Source organism: Hetaerina americana, unplaced genomic scaffold (assembly GCF_022747635.1).
Source record: "Hetaerina americana unplaced genomic scaffold, ioHetAmer1.1.p SCAF_17, whole genome shotgun sequence".
NCBI classification, from domain to species: domain Eukaryota; kingdom Metazoa; phylum Arthropoda; class Insecta; order Odonata; family Calopterygidae; genus Hetaerina; species Hetaerina americana.
In genome coordinates this window covers 5,524,345-5,544,207 of record NW_027286730.1, presented here as the reverse complement: position 1 = coordinate 5,544,207, position 19,863 = coordinate 5,524,345, and the positions used below count along the sequence as shown (strand labels likewise).

Below are 19,863 nucleotides of genomic sequence, written 5' to 3'. Positions count from 1 at the left end.
AATATGGATGTAATACAGGGCTACATCAAAATTTATTTATGAATTATATTTGGTTAGAGGAAAGTCAATACCAATCTCGAGCTCCATCCTAAACGTGTACAGACACACTCCACTGGCTTCTACCCCCTTATGCATTACACAATCATCCCTTCTTGGAACCACAAATAAATAATGGTTTTCTGTGTTAACTGGTAAAATACTTTTTACTTAATGGGAGCGATTATTAGTACAGAGGAACCTCGCTTAAGGAGTTCCTTGCACAGAGAATAAATTGCATAACGAGCAAAAATATTGGCCCTGAAAATGACTCACTTAATGGGCAACTTTCCGCATAACGAGTGATGAGGAGAGCATTTCCCAGATTCATTGTGGGCACCTCAAAAACATATTTAATTTTTGTGCAGATAGGTAAAAACATTCCTCAGTGGAATAATTTGCGTGAATTGTATGAATGTAATTTTAAGCCAATACATTCTATTTAATTGACATTTTTATTAATTTTACTAACATTAAAGGTAAAAAAAAACAAATGAAAATAATGCTGAGTCATTCAGCCATAAAAGCAAAATCTAAGCAGTGTTTTAAAGATTACTTCAAGTAAAAGAACAGATTTTTAAATACCTCCTCCTTTGATGGTATAGGGTCAGACTGGATTCCCTTGGATTGATGCCATCATGTCGCAGCTGAGGGAGGAAGGGTGGATACATCACATAGCCCGACATGCCGTAGCATGTTTTCTCACAAGAGGTGACCTTTGGATTTCTTGGGAAGAAGGCATGAAGGTAAGATATGATCCAGCATATGATTAAAAACCAATCATGTAATGGCCTTCCATTAACCCAGAATATATTGATCTGAGTAGAAGCAGGAATTTAGAGAAATTCTCATTCGCGCACACATTTACTGTGTTTAATCTAGAAAAAAATTAACTCCAATTTAAATTAGTATTGGCTAATAATTACTATTACTAAGTGCTTCTATGTAGCAAATACTTAGTGGTAATAGTTCTAAAACTGGAAATGAAAAAAATATGGAGTTATATAAATTCCGCACTAAAGATTAACTCATTTCTGAATGCATGGAAGTACTTAAATATATTTTTGTACTAATTACCATGTGGTAGGTTTCTATTGATATCTATGAAAAGCTGCTAATACATGAATATCTATGCATAGTGGGAAAGAATTCATAACCAATAAAACTTATATTGCCTTCTAAAAGTTGGAGAATTATGGGAGGTGATTCAATATTGCCTCCTTGTGCATTCTTTATAATTTCCACTTTCATCCAATCAGAGTGACTACTATATGAAGTACATTTATCTAATAGGTTTTTGAGGAGTTACTTTTGGATGCAGACTGGTCAGTTAATGCTGGTATGTGGATGTGGCTCTCCTGCTCTTCATTCTTTCAACAGTTCTTTCACTGCTATTGCCCGGTGCGTTTTGGCCGCAAAGCTGACCCAAATGGAGATTTCATCAGGTAATTACTGATAAAACATTTCTATTGTCACAAATAAGTATTCCCTTAATGGTCCCACTGGTCAAAAGGTTTTTAGCATCTGAGATATTTTACCATATGACTTATAAACATGAAATTCTAGTTCATAGCCATAAGACCTATAGATCTTTCATGAGTGTGACAGAAGCACAATATGCAGGATGCCTATACATGACTTATAGATTTTAAACACAGGACATATTTGTAAATCACAATGAAAATCATTACTTGGGGCTTGATCATAGGATATTAACTTTTTCAAAAACTCATCTTTTGATTGTGTTCATAATTAATATATTGGAAATGAAGCGCTATGTTTTATGAAAAAAGTATTTTCATTGCATAATAATTCCAAGATAAGACTGAATCAAAGCTACCCTTTTAGGTACAGCCTTAAAGTCACAGCTATATTGTTTTTAATGGTTCTGAAGGGTATTGTCATTTAACCAGAAAAAATTATTTTCAAATATTGTAATATTTATCCTCGGAATGGATTTCACCCGGCTAGTGATTATCTATCAGGTTAACATGGGCAATGCCCAAGACATGTTGGTAAGAACTAAATATCCTCTACCAACTCCCAACAATGCCATAAAATGGCTGAATATGGCATTTTTAATAATAATTTAGGCTTGCCTAAATCTTCATAATTCTTTTATTGGGCCAAAATCTTTAATAATCATTAGATAAGAAAAGTGGGATCAAAGAAATAGTTATTTCAATAGGTTTCGATATTCTTTTAATTTTCAAAATATGAAAACAATTGCGATAGAGGTAAGAAAATTGGTTTGTGTTATAAAAATGTTTAAAATATCTTATTCTGACCCTGGCTTATGTTAAATTCTGATTGGTATATAAGAAAGAGCTTAAAAAAACAGCAATCTTATCTTCAAGATAATGAGACCAATTTGGGAAAGTCAATTATATTTACTGAGAGTTGCTTTTAAATTTTTAAGTCCTATTCCAAGGCACTGAAGGAGATGCCACGGCAGTAACTTTTGATGGAGTCATCCACTAAATGTACATCACAAGGCAACAATTTCAGTAAAAATCATTTGCTAAATAAAAAAATCATTCCTATCCCGCTCAAAGCAAATAATTTTTACACTCTGAAATTGTTGCATGCAATAAGTCCTTACTCACTAATCCTCTTTGGCCAAAAATAATAACAATCTTACCAAAGAATTGCAAGTTCTAATAAAATGTAGATGAAAATGGTCATAAACAATGGCACTCATGCTTGAGAATGGATTTTTCTTTTCATACTCGAGAGAGTGGAGGGGATTTTTTCCTCGATCGCATTATATTGATACTCAGATATCTTTCATATGAATTAACAATAAAAGTTGATTTTTACCTCTATTGAATGGGGCATGGCTAAAAACAGAACTATTATACTAAAATAACTGCATGGTATGTGCTCAAAGGAGGTACCTTCCAGCCCTGAAGAATTTCCCAACTAAGTACATCCATGAGCCATGGATGGCTCCAGAATCAGTGCAGCGAGCTGCCAAATGTATTATAGGAAAGGATTACTCTGTACCAATGGTAAACCATGCAGGGGCAAGCAGGGTGAACATGGAGAGAATGAAGCAAGTCTATCAACAGCTTAGCAAATATCGTGGAGCTGGTATGTGCATAAAAACCTTTCATTTTCTTTACTTTGTATGTATTAATGAGAGATGAAGTGCAGAATCTCTAGAATTAGATTCAGTTTGTTGGGTATGTAGTCATAGACATCCAGGTCCTTATTTCCTTAGTAACTATAGATTGGGTACCAAAAGGGGCCCATGTTGAAGTCATCCATTTTGAAACGGTTTATGGACTTTGACAGTGCATGATTTATCAATTTTGCTTGAAATAGAAGTAGTTAAGAGCCTGACTAGTGCAATAGGTTTTTAGTAGATAGCACAATAATTCACTTCTTTTGACAGCTCTTTGCAAAAGACTTGAACAGCTGTCAATTTTACATGACATTTTAGAATAATGGATTGAAACACTACTTCATAATTAACACTTTTTTATAGAAACTAAGTGGTATGTTACATGTGTAGATGAATAAATTTCACAGTGGTACATCTGAGACAACAACTATTTTAGACTATCTAATTGTTGATCACCCTTCTTTAAATGCAGTAAATGTCAATTTTGCAAACACACAGACACACACATGCACGCATGTGTGTGTGCACGTACATGTGTATATGTATATATTCATTAAATTGGTAATTATGATCATTTTTATTTAATAATTTATCATATCATGGATAAGTGATTACATTAGGGAACATATATATATATATATATATATATATATATATATATATATATATATATATATATATATATATATGTGGGTGTGTGTATATATATATATACTACCTTGATCAAAAATTTCCCGGAATTTATTCAGAAAATTAAAAATACAAGTTTATTCATCTAAATCTATATTGTCCCCTTCAAAGTAATCCCCATCGACTGCAACACACTTATGCCAGCGCTTGATCCAATCCTCGAAACATTTTTTATATTCGGTTTTCGGTATGTCCATCAGTGCTTCCTGCGATTTTTCCATTACTTCCTCTCGGCTGCTAAAACGCGTTCCCCGTAATGGTTTTTTAACTCGATTAAACAGAAAGAAGTCACAGGGAGCCAAATCAGGTGAATTCGGTGGCTGTTGGATGGTATTTGTTGCATTTTTCGTCAAAAAATTACGAATAATGATAGCACTGTGCGACGGTGCGTTATCATGGTGCAAAATCCACGAGTTTTCTGCCCACATTTCTGGTCTCTTTCGGCGAATTGCTTCACGCAAACGTCTCATAACGCCCAAATAATACTCTTTGTTTACTGTCTGGCCTTCTGGCAAAAATTCATGATGCACTACACCGTTGTAATCCATGAAAACCGTCAGCATTGCCTTCTTTTTTGACTGAAAACGACGTGGTTTTTTTGGTCTCGGCTCATTTGGTGAACGCCATTCACTTGCCTGATGTCTGGATTGCGTGTCGTACTCATAAACCCACGTCTCGTCTCCAGTAATGATCCTTTTGATGAATGTGGGATCGGGTTCAGCCTCGCAAATCATGTCTTTTGCGACGTCAACACGGTCTCTTTTTTGCATGAAATTGAGGTCTTTTGGAACCAACTTTGCTGCTACACGACGGAAACCCAAATCATTAACCACAATGTCTTGGGCGGATCCATAGGCAATGTTCAAGCCCTCCGCTATTTCTCTGATGGTTAATTTGCGGTTATTGTTTTCACCGACTTTCGATGTCGATGGTCTGCCACTGCGTTCATCATCTTCGATTGACTCACGACCACTTCTGAACCGCTCGTGCCACTGGTAAACGACCGTTTTTTTTAGAGAATCGTTGCCGAAACACTTTTCCAACATTTCCAACGTCCGTGCGCCACTAAATCCGTTTTTTACGCAAAATTTAATACAAGTTCGTTGTTGCAAATTTAAATCCATTTCTGAAAATGTAAAAAATCGCCAACACACACAGAGATAGATGTACTCTTGGCTACGTAACTTTTGCAAATGTCAAGTTATGACACTAAGATTTAAAGGGAATATCAACAACAGATGTACCAATTTAACAAAAAAAACAGAACTCAAATCGGAACGATGGGAGTGCCACACGGTGGTTATTCCGGGAACTTTTTGATCAAGGTAGTATATATATATATAATATATATATATATATATATATATATAGTGGGTTGCGGTAGTCCAGGGGGTAGATCATTGGACTACTGACCAGAGGGTCCTGGGTTCGATTCCTGGGCAAGGCACTCCGGGCACCTGCAGCTCCACCCAACCTATGTGATTTTTCTTCCTAGAAAACCATAACCGGCACAGGGAAAGGAACTGGCCCCCCTACCCTGATGTGTGAATTTCACACGCCGTACAGGGCTTAGTACTGGGTGAGCTCTACCATCACCTACCAAACCAACCTTCGGGTTGATTACTGTGTTTATGGTTATATATATATATATATATATATATATATATATATATATATATATATATATATATATATATATATATATATATGTATGTATGTATGTATGGTGGAAAGTTGTTCTGCATGTAGTTCAGATCAAATGAATTCCAATCCTCTGACAATATGCACAGTTTTTTCATATTTACCATTAGCTATGAACAGGTGCCCATTTTACAATGCATTTAATGCCCTCTTGTATGTTTTCACAACTCTTAACCAATTCTGTACGTGCAGAGGTAAGCACAATATAATCAGACAAGAGTAAAATAGAGTAGTGATTCACACAGACATGCGAATTATGGAACATCAAAGAAACAGAACCACAAATAATGAGCTTTATGATGCACCTTTAAGTAATCATTTTGCATTATTAGTAAGGTCACTCAATTAAAATCTGACAATAAGTTAGTTAATTAATGAGACAATTTAGATAGAAACTCTTCTGCTAATGTCATGCAGAATATCTGAGATTATATGAGTGTTAAGTAATTTAAGTTAGAGTATAAAGGACTTTACTATGATCGATAAAAATTGTAAAAACCTCATTAGATTTATGTAAGTTCATTTTATTATGTCAGTGAAGAATTCCAGGATGTATTATGCCTTTTGGTTTACTGGAGCCATATTGAAGTTTGAATTGGTAAGTAAGAATTCAATTAAAAAGAGAAAGCAAAAATCCAGATATGGTTATCCTGTTTAACAATGGTAGGATATAAGAGGTCTTTGATGGTCAAAATCTTTGTCATTCCCTCCTTTAAGAATGGGGCAATAATACGCTGTATTTAAGTGCGAGGTAAAATATAAAAAAGATTTAGCTGTAAATTATCTTCTAGGTTGTCTTTTACAAATAATAAATTTTCATTCTTAGCACTTGGAACACAGTGGAACCCATTAAATAAAAGCACAGGCTGCTGATAAAATGCTGTAATGCTTGTTTATATTACATCAATCCTCAAAATCAGTGATGAGATTTTGCTAATTTTCCTTGATACTAGGTTGTAATACATTTTTCGGATTCAAGGTACTATGTAATATTCTTAATTCAGTGACTTCTTCTACCTATGGATAACTTTTATGGAGATATTTCAACCACATTAACCAGTCTAAAGAATAATTTTGTTTCGTGATGGTAGAGCAATCCCCAAACAAAGCCTTGTGGCAAGTGAATTCACACATTTCCATCCGCCAACATATGGTTTCCCATGAAATTCAAATAACCAGAAAATCATGCGCCTTTCGTAAAGAGTAGGCTAATGCCGATGCCGGGTTTCTCTCCACCCTTCATCCTTCCTGTCCATCCCCTATGGCGCAAATGACCTTAGCTGTCGGTCGCCTCCCCTCAAAACTACTACTACTTCTGAGGTTTTAGTGTGGTTGTCCCAAGGCATCATCTGGGATTTGAACTCTGGGCCCTTCCGCTAGTAGCCAAAGCTCTACCCTATGGGTCACCATGCTGCACTATGGTCCAATTAAGTATGGTAAAAAAATACGCAGCTCTATGAAGATAGTCTTAATGGTCGGTGGTAATGACATCATTTACCAAAGGCAATAAAAAATTAAGTAACATATTTGTAATAATGTATATTAATGCATTATAATACAGGTACGGTATTTGACAACATTTCATATTAATCAGTTATGTTCTAGGAACAGATAATTTATGCGATTATGAAAAGTAGTTTTCTTTGTTTATCTCACAATACCCAATATTTTTCTATATATTTCTGATATATTATGTATAATGATTATTTCATTCAATTATTAGAGTGGTGTATTGGTTTGACAAGAGTTTTTTAGATATTTTCAGTTGAAAAGACAAAATATGAGGGGGAGGTCGTAAACATTTAATTATTACTAAAAAATAATTGAGATCGAAACTTAATTTCTATTTGTTATTCTTAATACTTCTCCATATAGTTACCATCCAGAGTTTTTTTTTCTCACAGCAGTTCTTAACCTTTTGAAGGCCATCATTGTAGAACTCAGTGAAAAATTCTTTTCCACCTCACAAATTATGTAATTTGTGTTGTGAAATCTCTTACCCCACGATCACTCTCAGTTCTGAGATTAAGAAAAAGTTGCTAGGGTTAAATAGAGAAAAGAGGGTGCAAGTGACTAAATTTACACAGCTTTAATCCCTCTACCACACCTCAAATTGAGTAAGCAGGTACATTTTAGACGGAAGACCAATCACTTTGGTGATCATACCGCGCTGTTTCTTTTCTTGTGTATCAGGAAATTTATTCAACACTGTGCAGTAATAAGCACCAATGATGGTCTGACCCTTCTCCAGGTAGTCTTTTAAGGTGACTCCAATAAAATCCCACAAAAATGACAACATGACCTTCCCTTCAGATTTCTGCACCTTAGCCTTCTTGGAGGAGGTGAGTTGCTCTGCCTACACTTCTTACTTACCTCTTTCATCTCTGGATTGTATTAATAGATACAAGATTCATTCATTAACACTAAGTGACCAAAACTATTACTCTTCGTCTTGCTCCAGAAAATTCAACATCTCCCTTGACAGTTAGCACCATGTTTGCTTCTGAAAAGTAGCCAATAGTCGTGGAACCCAGCATGCTGACACCTTTGACATTTGCAGTTCTTAGTGGATAATTTTTCACACTCTGCCATAGCTAAGATCAGTCTCCTTCATGGACATTTGGATGGTTGCTCTTTGGTCTTATTGGATGAAGTCCTCCACTTTCTTCACAATGACAGCACCATCTGTGAGTGATGGTCTTCCACTTCTTGGATCATCTGTGAGGGACAATTGGCCAGTTTGAAAATTCCTTTTCCACCTCACAACAGTATCATATGACAGGCAATCATTTCCATAAATAGCTTTCATTTCATGGATTTTCTGGGCACTATAACCTTTCAAATGAAGGCACTTAATCACACTCTATCCTCTCCATACTGCAAGTTACTTCAACCTACAACTTCCTGAAACAAAACAAATATTAATGGATTGTTGTAATTTAAAGCATTATGCACATAAGGCTCAATTAATATGCAGAATAAATTTTATCTTGATATCTTCATTATTTCCCAGTAATAATTACTTAAAAACGATACCCCCACATATATTTCAGAGAAATTAAACTTAGATGCTGTGGTCTTTGAATTATATATTTTGCAATTCACAAGTTTTTCAATTTTTTCCATATTAAATATTTTAAAGTCAACATACAGAGAGAAGTGGGTTTTCAACTTCTCAGCCAAGAAACAATTCTGAGGGTCACTAATTTACTGAAAGTCGATAGTTTTTCAAATACGGGTCAAATCCACTTGATTAGACTATCAACCTGGAGTATAAAGCATATGCAAATAATAATTGTACTACTTGAAAAGGTTATTTTTAAATTAGGTATTTCCTTAACCATACACCCAAGTTGCAATTTGAAATATTTGAAAGAGGTACATATAAATTCAAATAGCGGTAAGAAAAAAGTTACTTTTCAACTATTTCCAGTTTTCCAATTTGTTCCTATTTTTATAAAATATATAAGCTATTAATAATCCATGTCATTAAATCAGTATTCAAAGTATTTCATATTTGATTCATATGCACGAAAAAATATTGGAATTCTTAGATATCCTACCATAAAGAAACTCTATTCAATGCATCAATGACAAGGATAATATGCCAGTAAATAAAAATAATGAAAAAATAATTATTGTATGCCAGCCAGCACAGGAAATTGAGTCATATGCCAGCATACAATTACTAGCCTACACCAGGCCTGAGAATTATGTACAAGATAAAGCTCACTAATTCATTAATAGATTTGTATGAGCAAATCAATCTTCACAAACATGACTGATGCATAAAATCAACACAGACATGACTGAAAATAGCCACAAAAGATTTGACATCCTCCATCCATCCCACATGCGTTATAATTCAATATAAAAGACTATGTGAAAAATGATTTTTTTTAATAACAGTAACAATCCTATAACAGATGTACCTTTTATGACCTTATACATTTATAGAATATTGAATAATTTAAACAAATACCATAAGCCATAGGGTCACATGGCCACTTTTATAATAGATTCCACCACAAGCAGTAAGGACTTAAAATATCTAAATACAATTACTTATTAAAGTTAAGGATTTTATGGTTTGAAAGGCTTGTGCTTATATGACACAGTGAAATATTTATAAAATAACCTTAAGCACATTAATCAACCAGAAGGTTGGTTTGGTAGGTCACAGTAGGGTTCACCCAATACTTAGCCCAATGGCATGTAAAATTCACACATAAACGAGGGGGGGCCAGTGCCTTTCCTTGTATCAGCTATGGCTTCTCAGGAGGATCTAGTCTCTGAAAAATCACAAAGCTTGGGTGGAACTGAGGGTGTCCAGAGAGGTTTGCCCAGGAATCAAACCTGGGCCCCCTGGTAGGTAGTCCAATCCTCTACCCCTGGACTACCATATGCCCCAATCATAAATAAAAATAAAAATGCATACAAATGTCATTTGGCTCCCTATCCTAATCAAGAATAATCTTAAGTCAACTCTTCATATATAAGGCCATCAAATGGTGGGATGATCACTTGCACACCAGCAATATCCCTCAAATAGGTCAACATTCGCTTTTCACACACCAAAACCTTTTCATCAGCATTGGGTGTGCAGTCTTTTGTAGCTTCGAATAAAAAGAATTTACCAATTTTGATACAATAACCATCAACTAAATTCATAAAAATGTATTTATGTCACTGAGATGTGTATTAATACATCCTAAACAGCTCAGAGAGATAATGTATACTATTATTAGCCAAGGTCCTGCAGATCCATAAGAACAAACTATAGTTTTTCATTGTAACTCTAGGGTAAAATTTTTTCTGTTTGGGTGAAATATCTTTCTTTAGAGCACTCATACAGTTGTTAACACTAATACTAATTAATGTGGGCAGTGATGTGAATGACTGTAGCAACATGACAGTCGCTGCATTGGATGCTGAGGTTTTCTTAATTAATACATATTTTGAAGTTACATACATCAGCTTCTACCAAACACTGTTTAGGGCTAAAATCAACTGAATTATTGGAGCTAAACCTAATGTTAATTATTATTTTGGGCACTTTATCATAAATCAGGAATTTGGTAGTCCAGGGGTAGAATATTGAACTACTGACCAAAGGGCCTGGGTTCAATTCCCAATTCCCAGGTATGCCTCTGGGCACCCTCAGCTTCACCTAAGCAGTGTAATTTTTCACATTCTGTAGGGTGAACTCTACCACCTATCAAAACTAATCTTTGGGTAGATGACTGTGGTTATGGTTTTTATCATAAATCATATATTCAAGAATGATATTACTTGATTATTATAGTGATAATATTTGAAATAATCAATTCTACCTATCTATTATCCTTTCTATCTATTATCTATTCTATATATTATCCAATCTAATCTATCAAGCAGGTTTACATAAAATTACACATAAAGAAATATATTAAATAGTGGTAAAAGTCATTTGACTTGGCGCAGTAAATATACTGTTCATGCTTACAAAAATTAACTCTCTATCTTATACATTTTATACGAAAAAATGTTATCTTTAATATCTTTTTATACTAATTTAATGCAAATGTATCGTCAACATGTTTTCTACCAGTGAAATATGTGATGCAGTAAACAAACAGTGGCATATGGCCCAAATCCCAATCTTGCCAAAATGCAACATTAATCTTAATAAAAATATGCACTGCATAAATTCTAAAGATTCAGGTAATATTACCTGGAATTTAAATATGATTTAGATTATATTAAAATTATGAAAACTTGCCATAAAGTTATTCAAATTAATTATACTTATTCATTAACGATAATTTTATTGCCTTTTTTAATGAAACCTGATTATGTACATTTTGAATCAAATTGCATCATTAGAAAAAATGCGTGCATAAGCAGTAAAAAGTTAAATAGAACAAAAATGTATCATTAAGATAAATTTTCAAAAATGGGAAAGTTTTTTTGATTTAAAATTAGTAGCATAAAAGTGACTTAGCTAAAGGTTGTATTTTTGCTAGGGGAAAATGAGTGAGTGAATGGATACAAGAAATGGCTAAATGGCTAAATATTTTGAGTAATATTTGCCACTTAACAGTAACTGTAAAAAGCAATGAAAACAAAAAAAATATCATTATGCAACTCCATAAAAATATAATTATCAACAAATTAAGCTGGCTATAAAGCATTAACAGTTTCTGTTGCAACACGCTAATGTATGAATTCAATATTGATTCAAATATTCATAAGGATCTTTTATGGTAACTACTGCTGTAAGAGGCTAAATGGCACAGATGCCAGGCCTTTTAGCATCTTCAATCTTTTACAGAAGAATAAGACAATAATTTATTTTTGATTAAAGTAATGGCTTAAGAATAACTCCGTTTGACAACATCAGAATCATTGGTACCTTACTCTTGAAATTTTTGTCAAGAATCAGTACACTTTTTATCGATACAGCCATTATTAGAAGCCTTTGATGGAGTTGACTCCTCATTTCAATTAATCAAAGTTATTTCATAAATCAAAATTGTAAATGTGCAATTTTTAAGATGCTGAAGCCTTCAATCCTCAATCTACTTCGCATTTCTTGATAAATAATGCATCACAAAGTAATATTATGCAAATATTAATTTATGGGAATCCAGCTATGCTCAAGAAATTGAAACTATTGACACTGTCTGTCAAAGCCAATTGCTGACAATAACATGTTAAAGTTATTTTCATTGTTACTGCTACATTAATATTATGCACTTACATCAATCAAAGTTAGGTTTAAAAAATAATATATTTAGTTTAGAAGGAATAATATACATTATTGTAAATATTATTGGGCACTTCCTTGTTTAATATCTTATCCAATGTGCATCTGCATACTGAAATTTGATATTAACCATTGATGCTCCCAATTTTCATCATATTTATTTTTCAACTAATATTGAAACCTACTTAGCATGCCAATTTCAATTCATCTATCAGGTATGTGATCTAAAACACTGGGAAACAAAGAAATATGAACAATGGTCATTAAGAGGTTGTTTCAAAATAGAATATAAAATTATCGTCCCTGAAATTACCCTTGAACTTTAACATTACCTACATACTTGTATACTAAAAAAAAAGGAATTATCAATTTGTATTTATTATTGTAAAGGCACAACCAACTACCTATACTACAAATATTCCCTATGGAAATACTTTTTAGGAACCTCTTACAGATTGGTACTCTTTATCGTCATATTCAATATTTTTTTATTTGACTTAGTTTAACCAAACTAAATATAATATGAAATTACTCTGAGTAACCAAAATTTAGAAAGTGAAAAATTATTCCATGAAAAGTGTGAGCCAAAAAAGAGAAGAGAAAAATCTCACCCGGTAAATCTGTAAATACACTATCTCATTATCATCATTGCAGTCATCATAAAAATATTTTTTCTCCTTCATATTATTTTCATCACAAGATATCCCTAATGGTTGCACTATTGACTCCAGGGAATTTCCATTCACAGTGCTCCTTCCTCTTCATTGTTTACATCTATAATTTTCACCGTGAGTCATCATATTTGCTTTCAAAATGTCACTTGCTTGTGTACTAATTGGGTTAAAAAATGATTTTCTGATAGTCTTAAACTCATCTAAGCCTATTCCTTCAATTCACCTTCCCATTATATTATGGGACTTCCTAGATTTACACAACTTTAAACCATTCCATCAAACATAACTTCCTCAAAATTCTCTTCATACCTTCATTCTGGTTTTCTGACATACCTTCATTATTTCACTTGCAACATTCCATTAATCTTACCTTTTGAAATGAAATTATTTTAACAATACTTAGCACTTTTCCATTTATTTGCATTCACTGTCACCAGTAAACATCACAAAACTCATGTAGAATATATTTAAGGCTCATTTCTGTAATTATTTTGAGAAATGTTGCATTTAGAAATTCTGCCATTGACATGGAAGCATCGATTTCACATTCCCTCTAATACATCTGTTACCTAAATGACTATGGAATAATTTTAAAGGATTTTCCAAAACTGAGGAATCTCCTTGTATATTTTGTAAGCAATTTAGTGAGCAAAGCAAATACCCTTGCAGAGTTCATACAGGTATTTGTTTCACAAAATCTAGGAATGTTATGCCATAAGATTTCCTGTTAGCAACAAATTTTGCAATGGTAAAAAATTACCTCTTCAGTGCTCATAATATGGTTTCTGGGAATCCACCGCAACATGCAATGACTATGCTATCTATTTAATCTACTGTTTTCATTTACAATCAATGTACAGAGGTTGTAATTTATAATCTCTTGGTCTTTGGTGGTCATTTAATAGGAGAATATTTACTCCTACAGCAGTTATTGGTTGGGGTAAAATGTGGTCATTGCCAAGGAGTAGAAACCTCTTAGCAAAATTTTGATCTGTTCCAAGGAAATAATATGCTCACAATGTGTGGTGTGTTCATTAATGAGATACATTTTTATGCCAGCTGAAGACGTAGCAGGAGACTGGTGTCAGTTTGGACACACTAACACATAGTTAACCAATCCCTCAGCGACTGAATAAGTTTGAAAATATACAGCAAGTTTACATGAAAATAATTTTGATGAACAATGCTGTGTATGGTGAGATATAGACTTCTACTTCATGGAGTTACAAAAACCCAGACATCTTTAGCATTCAGGATGCCAAATTAATCATTTTGTGGGCATAAAGAGAATGTCATACTTTAAGTATTCATAATAATGGTTATTAAATGCAAATTTTTTTTATTGAAAAAAATTTACCTAAATCATGGATCAAGCCATGGACCTTCACTAAGCTGGGTGAGTATGCAGACTGATATGCCGCATATAATCCTAAATTAAAATTTTCTGCACATTTCTCAGACTGGTAAAAAATGATCCTTAGTTTGATTCCTGATTCAAGTGCACTTTCTTCAAACAACTAAATCTGCATTTCATAACTTTGTATGATTAATTTTCTCCAATAATCACACATAGCATACATCTCATACTTTCATCCTATTTTTTGAACTTGAAATGGCTTTAAATAAAATAAGGAAATACTTAAGCATACAGTTTTTACAAGAAATGCTATTGCACAATCCATTGGAGAAAGTTTGCTCATAATTGATAAGTTACGAGGAGACTTCAGTTGGCTTCACTTAATACATACCAACTTCAAAGGGTATGATAAGTCTATTTCTAAATTTATTCTTGTTGTTCTAAAGTTTTCCTTAAAAACAAGGGCATGTTTCCGAGTATTACTAAGATTTCCTACATCTAAGCTTAAGACTTAAGTTTGCGTATTTTTATACAATCATTAGTAAGCTAAGAACGACCAGGCTTTTCCACCAAGGCAAAGAGAAAATGCAACAATGTACGTGCTCCACTAACCTTAATAATGACCATCCTACAACTGCTGTTTTGCAGGGTCTGAGCATCATCCTTCGGCAAAGGAGTGTTCTGTTGGTGAGCCGCTTATTGCGTAGTGGGAGGGAAGCTCTCAGGGGGACGAGATGAGGCAGGCTTGTCCAGGCAGCGGAGTCTACAATTGGCCTCACCTTCCTTTTTTAACCATTTCAGGGCTCAAATTAGTGAAGCCAGTGCTTCTCAAGAAGAACACAAATGAGATCATGACTAAAACTTAACAGTTTTTAAGAAAAACAGTTGTTGAAAGCTTTTGAGTAGAATCTGGCGAAGTTTTTGAATGGTAGAAGTTCTCTTCAGACCTGCACCCTCAAATTTTGGAAATAGCATTCATAGAATGTGGTTGCAAATACACTTCATTATTATTAGAAGCACTGGTGATACTAATGAGTCATAATAAAAAGTGGTAGATGTCCAAATATTTTATACACGAGGTAATAAGAAACTAGTTTTACACCTGAATAATGTGGTATATTAGCACTAACCCACCAGCATCTCCAAAATGAGTTCCTTCTCATTTCAGCACAGCTAAAATCATCAATGTAGCTTTGGACTTAGCTAATTATTGATACCATAAAGCAGCTAGTGATTACAGTTAACCTCATAGTATAAAATGAAGGAACCTACCACTGTCATGATTTTTAAGACGATTTAAAAATGTCGATTCAAATTAATAATTTTACTGTTTCATAAAATGATATTCAAATCATATCCTATCATTCAACGCATTTTGGAAGTATTATGTCCATATTTTACAGGTAATTTTTGTTTAGATTAATATATTTGAGGCATAGGTTGGCATGCTAATTACCAAAATTTAAAATTTTCATTTATTCCCTATTCATATTTAAATCTTATGCAGATGTACCATTTTACCTTTTCTACTTTGTGCATCACAAATACCAAGGTTCAAAAAAACAATGTAATTCTTTTAATTTGTCTAAAATTGGTAATGCTTTATTTTTTATGCTTAGAGATAAGCTAAAGAACTATGTATATCAGGGTCACTGCTGAACAAACATGATAAAAAAATTTACTTTAACTAGAGTTTGCATGTATTCACACTGACTAGCTTTTCAGTCTCTTAAATAAATGTCAATAAAAAATAAAACATTAAATAAATTGAACAGTGGCTTGTGGTGGTATCACATACAGATTGTTTGATAACTGTGCATGTTAAAAATGTCCCTGTTTACATTAAATACAAATTTCCAAATCTTTGCATGCTAAATAGCTTGAATTAGCATTATACATTAGTTCTTTCAATATTTCTCTGCTTTGTAATTATATAGGGACTTATGGATGTAGGCTCTATACTTGCCCACTTTGCATGCCATAGAAATATAAAACTATGTTACAAATGGAAGAAACAATTTAAATACATAACTTGAAACTATATAAACATAGAGTTACATTGTAATAATGACAACAATAACAAACGGTATAGCTATTACCACGAACTTATTTTTTACTGTTATTAATTCAACCCTTTTCATTTTCCTCCTTTCCCTTTACACGGCTGACATTGATCCTACAATATCTTGATTCAATTATTTCTCCTAACCTCTCATTATTACATGACCATACTCTTTAATACCTCTTTATATATGGAAAATTCCCTCCTCAATGTACTAAATTCACCACCTTAATCCTCTGGTTTCCCAATCCCTTATCTCACTCTCTTAACAGGTCTTCTAGCAACAGTACCACTTGCACCAAGCGCATGGACGACTCCACCAAATAAAGAAACAAAGGAAAATATGACATCTACAACAATCATCAAAAATGAAGTGAATGCACAAAAATCACTGTCAACATCTCCTAAGATAATAATTACCAGCGATATAACGTCTAGAGAGGCAAGTACAACTGTTACCAGAGTATAAATTGAATTAATTGCTTTTAATTTTAGCAAAGATACCTGGATGGCTACTGAATTCGCAATGAAGTAGCTAAGGCAAATTACGGTAGGATCAATGGAGTCATTAGATATTTTAAATATATGCATCTATATATGAATTTTCCCATGCAGGAATTGCTTTTTCCCTCATTTGTGCTATGCAAATGAGAATGTCATATTTTCATTTGGACAATGCTATTTCTTTTAAATTTATGATGGCATCTAAGGAGTGGTGGCACATAAATGGTGCACTAATGCATCAATAAAAAACTGAAGAAAAAGTTTATAGATGGAAAAATGATAAAAAGAAGGAATAAATTGTGGTTTCAAGTGGTCAGATAAGGTATCATTCCAAGCTCAACAAAATGTTGCTTGTACATGCACCCTAGTGTAGGTACCTTCTAGGATACCTTTGCATATATAAAGTATGTAACACTTTTCAAATAATTTATGTAATTGTAATTATTCATTAACCCTTTAATGCCAGGGTAATTTGTTGTCTTTGTTCATTCATAATATAAAAATGCTATATTTTCAATTTCATTTCAATATATGATAGGATCTTTTAGGAAAGGCTTGTGCCCATGCGATCATGATTTATTTTGATTTCATCCTGTTATTTTACAGCTGTAAAATATAAGATATGACATGTAAAAATCAGAAAAATTTATACATACATGGTCATTATAAAAATAAATGGTTACAGCTTGTCGTATCCTGATGAAAAATACTCATTTAGGTCATAAAAACAACTCTCAATTAAAAATGATTTTAACCTTGCTTTAAACATCTGGTATGAGTTGTTCACTTCTATGCTGACTGGTAATGGATGAAATTTTAATGCCAGCATAAAAGGGTCCTTTTTGAAACAAAGAAGTTGAATGCATTACATGCACCTCCTGTCTGTCTTGTGGCATAACAATGGATACTCTCAATTTTTTTAAATAGACATTATTTTACAAAAATCATTTGATTCTCTAATGTACCCACCTTTTTAACTCTGAGAAAGAAAAATGCATGAAGTTCTAGCTACAACTGAATGAAAAACAATAGCATTTGAAATATAGACAATATTACTAATCATATGAAATAATTATTTTTAATAATTAAATGTAAAGGATACTTAGTATTACAAGTGTAAAGACATAAGGTAATGATAAAACAAATTTGTAAAAAATAAACGAGAGGGTCTTGCACTCTCGTGAGGCAGTGTAGTTTTGCACACATTTGTAAAAGTTCATATATCACTTTCAATTCAATATTATTTTGGCTACAAAAAATGAAAATATTCATCACTGTGAATCCAATAAAGGTGGTTCATACATCAAAGAAGTAAGAAAAATAATGAGGTCTAAATATTAGGATGTTCGTCATGATCATATCATCACAAGTGTTGCGGCATGGGTTAGTTACAAGAGAGGTCAACAACTTTTGATGATGGGTGGTTGATTTGAAATAACACCCAAGGCCATTTCCTACATATTTGATTGCCAACTGCACCAAGGGTTTGCCGAAACAACTCCTATGTGATTGTGGAACAAATGAAAGGAAATTACCGCTAGACGAAACAATAGAGGTATACAATCAGCATGGCTGAGAATACATAGAAGGTTATACTGAGAATGTTGACAAACCTGTCTGAAGTATGAAACTATATAAAAGTGTTGTCATCCAAGGTACAAGAAAACAATTTAATGTGAATTTACTTTGTTTAAACAAATTGCCTCAAATGCAGCACATTAGTGATATTTAAAGAGCTGGTATAAAATGTAAAATGCCTCCCTAAAAATTTGATTCATCAGAAAATATGATCATTCTCAGAAACCAAAGGTAGTGAAGAGGCCAAAAGGCATAATAATCATTTGACCAAAACTGCTCCATGAGTTAGCATAATTAAAAAAATTATTTTCTCTAGGTTTTTAAGCAGAAAAATTGTTATTACTCGATTTGAAATTGGCCATTTAACTTACTTGAGTGAAATTGATATTCAGGAGTTAAGTATTTGGGTTCAGCCATTACAGAGTTAATAAAGAACTATTAAATCTTATCTAGTGGAAAGGTATTACTATCCATTTATTTTTATGCCCAACTTCCACCACGTTATGCCTGAAACTAATCAATTCATTACTGAGTTATTTATGTACTTACATTGTGTGTCCACTGCTAATGGTGGCAGAATGAGCACTGCATTACTGCTTGAGAAGAGTACCTTTTTGGATTCATTAGGGGAAAATAATTGGGCAGCTATGTCCGATCAAAGGTTTCAACATGTAAAACATTTTTGAAGCAACAGAGTATGAATTAATTAAAATTTCATCAAGACTCATAATTCCCTTATACATTGAGAAAATAAGCTAATGAAACCAAATTGATAAAAAATTGACAAGTAAAAACAGTATATAATAATGAAGCATTTTGAATTTCCTGGATCAAAGAACACATTTGAGGAATATTGACTGCTTAAATTGGATACACAGGTAAGGGATAAAAATTTAAATGGATATCTCATAAAATACACTATTCATTTTATTTTATAGAATTCAGTGATTAAATAACATAACTAGATTTAATACTGAACAAGAATTTTGTAAATATCTGGTGTATTTATAATATTTAATTCTCTACTACAATTTTGCCATTGTTTCTGTTGTCTCAAATTCAATATCATTATAGAACTCTCTCAAATGTATATAATGAAATATTATAATTATTAGATATCATCATAATAATTCTTAATCACCAAAATGAGAAACCATAGTAAAAAATTTAATTCAACTAGTTGATTGTGTGCACACTTTTTCCCCATGAATTTAGGCCACACAAAACCAATCGTGATTCTTCAAAATTATGCCTACCTTGATAACATTTTCTGGATAAATTTTTGATGCGACTCAATAAAATTGTTCTAGGTCATGTTTAAGTTCAAATGTGGTATGATATCGAGCTCATTTTCCACAGATAAGCCTATCTTGATTTCTAATTGAA

The 19,863-nt window shown here is 33.0% G+C and overlaps 1 protein-coding gene across 2 annotated transcripts in view; it reads left to right on the top strand.

Annotated features, from left to right (window-relative positions):
• The window catches only part of LOC139687129 (cryptochrome-1-like), a 51,448-nt gene that overhangs the window by 30,029 nt on the left and 1,556 nt on the right, over positions 1–19,863 (top strand). Inside the window, exons 7-11 of one of the 2 annotated variants that reach the window (XM_071584251.1) lie at positions 642–782; positions 1,330–1,481; positions 2,927–3,129; positions 14,982–15,020; positions 16,668–16,837. In XM_071584251.1, coding sequence (XP_071440352.1) covers positions 642–782; positions 1,330–1,481; positions 2,927–3,129; positions 14,982–15,020; positions 16,668–16,837 — 705 coding nt within the window. The remainder of the gene's footprint in view (positions 1–641; positions 783–1,329; positions 1,482–2,926; positions 3,130–14,981; positions 15,021–16,667; positions 16,838–19,863) is intronic. The other variant, XM_071584252.1, reaches the window with a different exon arrangement.